This window comes from Cucurbita pepo, chromosome 5 (assembly GCF_057944985.1).
Source record: "Cucurbita pepo subsp. pepo isolate OVF chromosome 5, ASM5794498v1, whole genome shotgun sequence".
NCBI classification, from domain to species: domain Eukaryota; kingdom Viridiplantae; phylum Streptophyta; class Magnoliopsida; order Cucurbitales; family Cucurbitaceae; genus Cucurbita; species Cucurbita pepo.
Window position 1 is genome coordinate 15,961,962 of NC_141802.1, and position 10,661 is coordinate 15,972,622.

A 10,661-nucleotide genomic window follows, 5' to 3' on the forward strand; every position below is an offset into this window, starting at 1 on the left:
CGTTGGCGGACATTGTTTGCTTGGAATTCATAATCATCGTGTCAAATGCCTATAGACAAAGATCCTACAACACATATTCATAGCTCTTTTCTTTCATGAGGTAATTCTAAAGTCAAGATTCAAGATTCATTCGACTCAACCTTACAGCTTTTCCTTCAAACGCTAGGTAAAGCTATTCCTTACAACCTGGTTTCTGCATGCTATCAAATCTGGACAAAAAAGGAAATTGATAGAAGTTTGTGAAGGACAACAACAAAAGATAAATTTTTAGGCCGAACACCCCTACCTATCCCTAACTCTACCTCTACCTTAACTCTACCTCTACCTCTGCCTTCAAACTTCAAAAGTCAACGGTGGTAGACTACTTAGCTACGCATACTTTCCCTTTTGTTAAAGGGATAGTATTCAATACGTTCTTAATTTTCAAAATTTGTGTCTATTTGGTTCTTGAACTTTTAAAAAATATTTAACAAATTTTTAAACTTTTAATTTCGTATCATAACAGATTTTCGATCCTATTCAACCATCTTTAGAAAAAGTTTAGCGTTAAGGTGCAATAAATCCATTATAAACTTTACTAGAGTTGCAATCAACCTAAACTTACCCCTTCAATGCAGACCAATATGAATGCACTCTGCAAGATTATGGCCTACCACGTGATGAGCACTCAATTCAAAAAGTACCTCACAAAGTAAAAGCACTCAAACTTGTCCTCAAATTTGAACTTCAATCCATTCATTCATTACCTTATCATTCATTCAATCTTGTACGAAATCTTGAAAAGTGACATAATTAAGTATAGTAGGTAGTGGATAAATTTAAATTTATCAACTCAAATATAGATAAAGAGTCGAAGAAACGATGTATATCGAGTTCAATCAACATATAAAGTAAAAGTTTTAACATTTTGACCGATAATGATTGAATTATACTCAAATTAACACAGCCGTACAAACAGCATCGTTTGAAGATACCAAAATAAAGTGTGTGAGGAGGAAAGATGAAGAAGAAAGTGATTAATTGGTCTTAAAATAAGAGAAAATTAAAGTTAAAACAAAGAAAAGCCCGCGTTTGATACCCAAAATTTGTCAGCTTCTTTTTCTCTGTTAATTGCAATTCCCTTTTGCTTTGCTTTGCTCTCTTTCCTTGTTCTCTCTCACTCTTGTGCTGCTCTCTCTCAGCTCTGCAATGTTATCGAGCAGTTTATGGGAACTACCCTCTTCCTCTGCCATTTTGTACCGCTTTCTGACGCTATTCTCATTTCTCATCTCCATTTCAGCCGCTTGTTTTAATGGAAATTGCCAGGTTCTTCCATTTCTTTCCACTGAATCTCGATAGGGGTTTTTTTCTATCTTTCTTCCCTTCTGGGTTTAGATTCAACTATGAGAATCTGCAGGTTATGGAAGCTTGTACGGCTGCTACGGATTGTGGGTCAGGTCTCTACTGTGGGAATTGTCCTGCTTCTGGCCACAATCAACCCGTTTGTACTAGAGGCCAAGCCACCGTTCCCACTTCTGTTGTATGTTTCTTAGTTGATAGCTTCTTTAGAATGGAAGATTACTCGAACGATCCTTTGCGATTTTCTGTGATTTTGATTTGTTTTTATCTTTCTTTGCGATTAGATTAATGGCTTGCCCTTCAACAAGTACACTTGGTTGATGACTCATAACTCGTTCAGTATTGTTGATGCGCCGTCTTTGGCTGGTGTTCAGAGATTGACGTTTTATAATCAAGAGGATACTGTAACTAATCAGTTAAGAGTATGTGCTTGGATTTTGGAAGACAGATGTGCTTTCTCTTTTACTTCATGATTTTGTTCTAATCTCAGAGATGTTCTTCATCTTTTACTCTGTTTGTTGCATTTCAACTCTTTAATTATTAAGCATTGTTGATATTATGTTTTTTTTTTTTTTTTTGTTTATCCTTCTTTGTTCAGAATGGAGTGCGGGGACTGATGCTGGATATGTATGATTTTGAAAATGATATCTGGCTCTGCCATTCATTCAGGGGGCAATGTTTCAACTTCACTGCCTTTGTAATCAATCTTCTTCAATCTTACATTATTTTAGATATCAATGTTGTTTTGGCTTTTGGGTTTGTAAGCAAGATTGTGACTATCGGTCTTTGAATGTTCTTAGCAACCAGCAATTAACACTTTAAGAGAAGTGGAAGCATTCTTAACTGAGAACCCAACTGAAATTGTGACCATTATAATTGAAGACTATGTGCTTACTCCAAAGGGGTTGAGAAATCTATTCACCAGTGCTGGGCTGGACAAATACTGGTTTCCTGTATCCAAGATGCCAAAGAAGGGAGAAGATTGGCCTACAGTCACTGACATGGTGCAGCAGAATCATCGGCTTCTTGTTTTCACATCTATCGCGTCGAAGGAAGCCGAGGAAGGAATTGCTTACCAGTGGAAGTACATGTTGGAAAATGAGCGTAAGCATTAAGTGAATGCAATATTCATTATTCATGACTTTGAATTTTGTCTTGATGATGAACAAGTTCCTTATCTTTGGATTTCAGCTGGTGATCCTGGAGTTGTAGTTGGTTCATGCCCGAATCGAAGAGAGTCAAAACTGCTGAAATCAAGAAGTTCTTCTCTATTCCTCCAGAATTACTTCCCAACATATCCAGTGGAATCTGAGGCTTGCAAGGAACATTCAGCTCCACTTTTTAATATGATCTCCACATGCTATAAAGCATCTGGGAATGTTTTGCCAAACTTCTTGGCTGTTAACTTTTACATGGTATTGAGTTTAGTACACGTAAAAACACGACTATTGACTCAAATTTACAATGACTAACATATCATGATGAAAATCATGCAGAGAAGTGAAGGTGGAGGAGTCTTTGATGCTTTGGATAAGATAAACGGCCAGACGCTATGCGGGTGTAGCACACTTGCTGCCTGCCAGGTTTGTTTAGACTAGTTTTCTAATTAGTGACTATATTGAAGTTTATTCATATGAACTTGTATATGTTTGGTTATCAAAATTCTTGATTTTGTATTGGCATTTGCGTTTCTTTGTTCGAGTTAGTCTTATATTTCTCAAATTAGTCTCTTGTTTTAGTCTGCTAAACTATGGATTTCTGCCATATATTTCTTGTAATCTTCTCAATGACCATACCTTCTAGAGAAACTCAATTTTTGTTTTGGGAACATCAAAAGCTTTAAACATTTGTTTATCTTGCTTCTGTTATTGATACCATTTTCAGAAAAGTTTTAGCAAGCGATTCGTGAACGAAAACGCCATGTATTAATTTTAGGAATGGATAGCTGTTATAAGTTAGCAGTTCTTTTGTGCTTGCCACAGCATCTTGTCAACACATAATTGAACTAGTTTAGGTTCCATTTTGGGGAGTTATCCAAGATGTTTAATCTGGTTGCTGGCTTGGTACATGATTTTCCTCTTGCTTACCGATAATGTCTTAAGTACTCATTACCCAAATTACATCATTGATGGCTTTTGCAGGCTGGAGCTCCTCCTGGTACTTGCAAGAGTATTCCAGCCCCTAACACCGGTCCATTGAGCAGTACCACTGGTAGCTTCACCGGGTCTGTTCAGTTCACGAAACCGTCTGCTTCGACAGTCCATTCGCCGAATCTTATGGTTCTCTGGTTATTCTACTTACTATTGTTGGCATTCTTAAAAACAACAATCAGCACTCATATAATTGGCTTTTGAGCAACCATTCACGGAGGTTAGCCTAGTATATTGTATGTAAAGATTGAGTCATACCCAGTATACTGCATCCCAGCCATCCTATAGCAATATCTAAAATTGGTTAATAGAGTAGTAGACTCTAACATTAAAAGGAAAGACCATTTTAAGATTTTCATTCAGAGAAGGTAAGAAGTTGCGGAGGTACAGTAGAATCAGAAACCGAAGTGGACCTCGCAGACAGCATGAGCTATTTCAGGTATGCAAAATTCTTCACCATATCACACTGGCTTTGTCATTGTACTATCATACCATGTTTTCGACACCCTATGATATATCACTTAATTTTCGTTAAGATTTGTTTTAGCTTTCGTAATGGTTTCGCAAAGTGTTTAAGCTTTCTTGACGTTGTTAGTCCTTTTTATTCGAAATGCATATGCAGATCTTATTTTTTAGAACTATATGTGACAATTTGGATAGTTGAATTTCTTTGACAAGAAGATTGGAGATCAGGAGAAGCTCCTGTCTAGTTATTATTAGATATTTGAATCCTTATTAGAGAGTTTTTTTTTTTTTTTCCAAGCATATGATTCAATGGGACGGGTTAAGATATATTAAGATAGATGTGCTTAACTAAAAGGTTCGAAGTTCGAATTCTTGCTCTCAAATCTTTTTTAAAAATTTGTGATCTTTTTTTTTTTTTTGTCGTATAGTTCATCTCGTTCTTCTCCTATGCTATAGTTATTTTTCTATAATTTTTTTCTTACGTAAAATCCATGTGTTCTTAGCTTAAATAGCAAAATTTGGTCCATATGGTTTAGATAAAGTTAGAATTTAGTCTCTAAAAGTTAAAATTTCGACTTTATTGTATTTGTTTCAAAAAGTCGCATAAATAATTGTCTTTACAGTTGGGAACGAGGATTTAGCAAACCATAAAAATTAAATCTAATATTTGAAATTATAGGGATTAAACTCTGTTAGAATAACTTATATTTTCTTCTTATTATCGAATTTGATTTTTGTCTCTCTATTTTAGGTTTCCTTGCTCGGAGGCAAAGTGAAAAAAGTGTGTTGGCATGAGTGGCTGTAATGCAGCCAATCATCACTTATGGATTGGATTGATGAGTAGTTAGTATCCTTTTGTTGCTTCCCATCTTAAATGGATATTTGTTTCAGCCACTTCATTAGCACGCACACCATTAATGCACCCTACTTTTAAACCCATCTCTTTCAAAGAGACTTGTGTTTGTGTCTTCATCAACACATTTAGTTCAATTAAACTTTGATATGCATATTACACGCAACTCTATCGCTCTTTTGCTATTCTTTCACTGGTCTTCATCGGACAATGTTTTATTTACATGCCCTTCGTGTGTGTGCACGTGTGTTCGTGAAAGCCAAAGATCGTTAAATCAATGAAGCTTTGATAATTTATACATGTTTGAATAGGTACAAAAGCGTTCAAGCATTCCCGACTATTGAGTTTAAATCCCACAAAAGCTGGAGTGAGAATGCAATAGAAGAGCAAACTAGTTCATCTAATACAATAGTCTAATATATTTTATCTATTGAACTCTGCTCGAATCAATAAACACATTCATAAGGATAAAAGGATATTTATCCCAAAAATAAGCAAGCTGAGTTTTTACACATCATTATATTTACATTAGGAGAGTATATAGTTTAGTTTCAAATGGTCTGAAAGTGCTATCCTCTCAGGGAATTGACAAATCAACATTTAATGGAAGGAGGGGAAATACAAAGATGAAGACATGCATACAATAGAAGCTTTTACAGGATGCGAATATTTAAGCATATTTCACAGAACAGGCCACATAGAGTTTAGGAGCAGACTTCTTGATTTTATTTGGAGTGATGGACTTATCGCAACCAAACCAATGAAGCAGTCTACAGGAACCCTCATTCCCCACACATTTATCGACTCGAGTTTGCGACATTTACTTACGAGAATAAGAAGTCCAGTTTCTGTAACATGGCGACAACTCCAGAGGCCAATGGTCTGCAGAATACATAAAGAAATGTGCCAATTAAAGATCGTGCGAGACATATAAGTATATCGTATGATTAACACTCTATTGCAAGACATGGTCACCTTCAAATTTGGACAGTTATCCGCGATTGCGAATAGAGAGACATCTGTGACAAATGTTCCACCGATATTCAGGTTTTGCAAGGAGTTAGCTCGGGAAATCTGGAAATAGAACCAAATGCAGTCTTAGAATGAACTACGTAGACATCAAAATATTAAATGGGAATGCTTAAGAGGCTATTTAGGAGCTGTTTCATAATAGCTCTTAGTTTTTTCTGCATTATAGAACAAACAATGAAGTGAAACATGTCTGGATTAATATTTTTTGAAAGTTGTTTCTTGTTTTTCTCTTATGAAGAGCTACTTTTAAGAACAAGTGGAAACGTACTTCCACAAATCACCTTGGCCTTAACAAAAATTCTGAAGCAGAGACAAAAAAAAAAATGGTTTCTTAACCTGGTGCTTAGTTTTCGAAGGTGGATTCAAGAAGATCCTGAGGAATTTGACAATACTGAAAACTTATTGGAACAGAGAAATGAAGATATGAACAACAGAAATCCTCCAAGAACATGTAACACTTAAATTTACTAGTTCAATTTCCAGCTTAACTCATACTCTAGTTTACAGATTCAGGCTGATTTTGATGGCTAATTCTTTAGGCATAATTGGTCTGGAGATAAGATAATATCATACCAGCTGCACCACGCCTTTGTCGGTGATCCCTGCCATACCCCATAGCGAAATGGACTTGAGGTTGGGAATGCACTTTGCAAGAGAGATTTCATGCAATCCATGGTCTGTTATTTGGCAACCCCAACGGCTTCTTGAGCTGACAAAACACATAATTACAAGAGAATGATGGATTATCGGCATTTTGCTCGAGTCGATACAAGAACAACGAAGACAGCTATGGCCATGGACTACTTGGAAACGATGCAAACAACCAAGCTTTGTTCTTATTTTGATACATAGACTCTGTTTTATCTCATATCCTTTGAGTTACTCTCATAATGTTCCCTTATTTGAGAATAACTCAACCAAAAACACGAGCTATAACCAACAAGACCATAACAAAGCTTTATAGAACAATTTTAAAGAACTTTCTCCAGAAGTACGCCCAAACAACATCTCATCTTACGTTCTAAGACTCAAATCTTAAGAGAAACCTCCGTTTGCGTGGTTCATAATCAAGTTGCCTGAGTAATGATAAACAGAGAATGAAAATCGAAGTCTAATTGAATTGATTATCCATGCAATGTCGAAAAACTCGCTTTGTCTCCCAGATCACAACACCAATACCAAAATTAACCATCCGTAATCAGAATCCACTTGAAGAAAAGCAAACAGAAGCAATTTTCTTAAGAAAACTGAAATTCTAGAAGGAAAGAGGAATTACATGTCGAGTTGTCGAAGACTGTAGGCATGGTGAATAAGGCGAGCAGTGGAGTAATCATCCATCTTCCAACCAGCAAAACTCAAACTCTCCCTCCTACCAAGAGACAGTTTCACTCCTTCCTTCCATTTCCTACAGACGCCGCACGCCCTGCGTTTTTTCCGGAAAATATTCGCAGAAACCCCCAAAATTAGGAACAATAACAAAATTAATCGAACAAAAAGACATTCATAAGCAGAAATTAGCATCGATTACTGAGCCAAATCAGTGAAGGACGGGATCATCGCGAAAATATGAGCCAGTAGGTCAATCGGCAAGCGATCAATCTCAGCCTCCAACTCCATCTCGATCGGCCACATATCACCCGAACTCATTCCTCTCCGCTCCTCCTCCAGAAGTTAATCGCTTGACGCAGTGTTGAAAACCCAAAACGTGCGGAGAAAAGTCAAGCGTTCAACTCGTTACTGCACAAGAGAACCAAAAAAAGAGCAGGCGGAAGATTCTACAGGAGAAAAGAGAGAGAGAGAGTGGATACTGTCTTCATATCGCCACCATTACAAGAATCTGAGCTCCAGTCGCCACGATGGCGTTCTGATCTCTCATGGCGCTCGATTATCCACTGGATTGACCGTTGAAATTTCATGGACAAATTCAATAACTACTTTTTTTTATCATTAATATCTAATTAGTCTAATTCAACTAAAATAATAGCATTCTAATTCATAATTAAGTTCCAATTATTTAATTTGAGTACATCGAACCTACGTGTAAGCCTTCTTTATTGGTGGGTTGAATTTGGTAATTTTTTTTTTCAACCAAAAAATCAAGTATATATGTTTTTAATAATAGTATAATATTAGCGTGTAAAACATGTGTTAATTTAAGATTTACCATTCAAATATTTTAAAAAAAAAATTATATAATCCAGTTTCAAAATAATTTATGAATGATCCGAGCCTATAATATTTTTATTTATTTAAACTCAACCCGACCTCACCCAAATAAGTTCATAACTCAATCATAATCGTACCATTTAAGTCGGATTGTTGGAGTTTTCCAAACCATCAAATTTTTTAAACACCCTTTTTTTTCTTTTTAATTTTTAATTAAAAATATACGAATAGATTTTATTTTATTTTATATTTCTAGTGGTCGTCGATGTTATCCACACTTAAACATAAAAGTTTGGAACTTTTTTACCTATTGATATAGATATTCAATTGGTTAAGACATATGTTCTCGGATTTAATAAGGAATCGAGTTAAAATACCCTTTTTGACCTTATTAATTTTGAAAATAAATTCATAATCTCGCACTAAAAAATACCCTAAACCCTAAATTTTGTCTCTTGAATTTCTTCCATTAGAAACCCTCACATTTTGTTCTACCAAAACTCTATTTTCTTCTCCACAAATGATAGCCGTAGGGTCAGATGTGTTTGGTGTCCCAAAATTTCGTCCATTGTGGCTGTCATGCCGCCATTGTTGACCTTAAAGCTTCCGGTTGCAAAAGCAGGAAAATAGTAGCGGCGGAAATGATGGCACTGAGGAGGTGACAATGCCCAAATGCAAAGTTAGAAACACAATTTATTAACTACCCTCGACTCAAAGGTTGGTATATGAGGCTGCTATTCAATATGATATCCAAAAATAATTTGACATAGATATGGGAGGTTTCATGTCTTAGTAGTATCAAGATGGATGGATGTTCAGAATGTCCTTACAATATAGTTGACTAATGGGTCAATTCTCGATAATCATGTTTCAAGCAAGCAATGAAGACCGATGACATCCCGGGACTTGGGATGACATCACGTATCATGGGTTATGTTGATGAGATGAAAATAACGAGATCGGATGCAAATTACATTTAAAGGACTTTGGCCTGGAGTAGAGACAAGATCGAGACAAGATCGAGCTAAAGAACTTAGCATAGAGTAGAGGCAAGACTGAGTCACAGGACATGGCCTAGAGTAGAGACATGTCGATTGGAGTTACAATCGAGTGAACATGATGCACATGTTTGAAAATAGTAATTGAGTTTAGTTCAGTAGGCGAAGAAGAACCTCACTTAAGGTATGACGTTAAGCCACAAAGTCAAACGAAAAATATTAATTGAGTTTGAGTTTCTTTTAATGCTTGTCATGATCGTGTCAAGGTTATGACATCACAAGTTTGAAAAGTACATCAGTGACAGTTGGTATAAAAGCCACACTTTATGTGTATATTCGAACAAGAAAGTTTGAAAATGAACTCACTGAAGACTTCACAAGTGCGCCATGAGTGTTAGACTAGGTAGGGCAACTGTGTTGTTAATGGGTTGAAGCTAGGCTCCTCGATATTCAAGAGTGTCTTATGTTGGCATGCTATTGGGGGATTCTTATCCCTCGTGAATCACGAACCAAACTCATTTGTCAAAGACTTGGAGATCCAAAAATGGGAACAAATAATCAAAAAGTGTACCAGTTAGGGTACTCTCCAAAGAACCATTACCATTAAAGTAATAATGTTAATGTTAAAACAAAACAAGTTGAGAGTCAAGAGAGACATGCGCCACTAAAGTGTCATGTTGTGTACAATATAGGTGGACATGTCACTATCGATAGAACAACTGAATAGTGTGAAAAAGAGCCGAGCAAATGGGTTGCTTACCCTAAAAAGAGAACTTAGTATTCTACGTTAATTTATAATACGTTCAAATTAGCTAATTTATAAGCATGATATATGTGATATGTGTAAATGATCGAAATACCCCTAGAAAGAAAACTTGGTATTCTACGCTATATAAGAAGATTTCACTATACCATGAACTTTGATATGAGTTAAGGAACTATGATTCAGGTGATTGACTAATTTAAATCCTTGTATGAGCGTGCATAGATGAACTAAGTTAAGATAAAGGCGTTAGAACTAGTACGGTTTCACAATGACTAAGGTTGGAATATTTCTAGTAGACCGAGCACCAATGGATGTGAGAGGCAATTGTACCTCTCATTAAATTGGCATTCAATGGTGTGAATGTACCTCTCATTTACTTTGGTTGTAAGATTCAAAGTTTCGAGCCTTTCAACACCTAAAACTCCAAGAACATTGGAAAGAGGGAGTCTATGTTGGGTGGCAGTGTCTAAAACAACTTGAATTTCTAATCTATTTTTCGACCTCACCACCAACACTAAGTCCCTTTATGAGGAACTAACCCTCTCCACCGTACCAATGCTCATATGTTCATCGGAGAGATTCTTCAGTCGTCTCTTTTATCAGATAATTGATAATTGTTGAATTCTTCTCTGCCTATATTGAATATACTTAATGGTCTCATGCATGTGGTTCGCTATGGACCGCTTTTCCTATAGAAAAATGATGGGGTCAGTGAAAATATTTGTTAAAACCACCACATCTAAAGGTGGTGAAATTCTCGATTTATAATCATGTGAAAGAGTAATAAATGGATATAAGATATTTGTGTTTAATAAAAATGTTAAATACCCCTCTTCCTTGCTTTCATATTAGATAGACCTTTACTATTTCTTGATCAGTCAATACACAGTGTA

General features: G+C 36.1%; 2 protein-coding genes across 2 annotated transcripts; one reads left to right on the top strand and one right to left on the bottom strand.

Annotated features, from left to right (window-relative positions):
• Positions 1-1,054: 1,054 nt before the first annotated feature.
• LOC111795608 (PLC-like phosphodiesterases superfamily protein) lies at positions 1,055-4,972 on the top strand. The gene is made up of 9 exons (XM_023678134.2): positions 1,055-1,305; positions 1,397-1,519; positions 1,623-1,760; positions 1,937-2,035; positions 2,139-2,442; positions 2,530-2,753; positions 2,835-2,921; positions 3,480-3,927; positions 4,705-4,972. The coding sequence occupies exons 1-8, from the start codon at positions 1,189-1,191 to the stop codon at positions 3,690-3,692; spliced, it is 1,305 nt and encodes a 434-aa protein (XP_023533902.2). The 5' UTR covers positions 1,055-1,188; the 3' UTR covers positions 3,693-3,927; positions 4,705-4,972.
• Positions 4,973-5,249: 277 nt separating this feature from the next.
• On the bottom strand, positions 5,250-7,754 carry LOC111795610 (F-box/RNI-like superfamily protein). The gene is made up of 5 exons (XM_023678136.2): positions 7,367-7,754; positions 7,115-7,261; positions 6,412-6,547; positions 5,782-5,880; positions 5,250-5,688 (listed from the first exon to the last, which is right to left on the bottom strand). Exons 1-5 carry the CDS (start codon positions 7,483-7,485, stop codon positions 5,488-5,490), a joined length of 702 nt encoding a protein of 233 aa, XP_023533904.2. The 5' UTR covers positions 7,486-7,754; the 3' UTR covers positions 5,250-5,487.
• Between the last annotated feature and the right edge of the window lie 2,907 nt (positions 7,755-10,661).

Excerpts from the sequence above, each read along its gene's own strand:
- LOC111795610 (XM_023678136.2), bottom strand. The coding sequence starts at position 7,485 with ATGAGTTCGGGTGATATGTGGCCGATCGAGATGGAGTTGGAGGCTGAG. Across the intron at positions 7,262-7,366 it reads TCCTTCACTGATTTGGCTCA|GGCGTGCGGCGTCTGTAGGA; the intron begins GTAATCGATGCT and ends GAAAAAACGCAG. Across the intron at positions 6,548-7,114 it reads AGTCTTCGACAACTCGACAT|CTCAAGAAGCCGTTGGGGTT; the intron begins GTAATTCCTCTT and ends GTGTTTTGTCAG.
- LOC111795608 (XM_023678134.2), top strand. The coding sequence starts at position 1,189 with ATGTTATCGAGCAGTTTATGGGAACTACCCTCTTCCTCTGCCATTTTG. Across the intron at positions 1,306-1,396 it reads GTTTTAATGGAAATTGCCAG|GTTATGGAAGCTTGTACGGC; the intron begins GTTCTTCCATTT and ends GAGAATCTGCAG. Across the intron at positions 1,520-1,622 it reads CCACCGTTCCCACTTCTGTT|ATTAATGGCTTGCCCTTCAA; the intron begins GTATGTTTCTTA and ends CTTTGCGATTAG.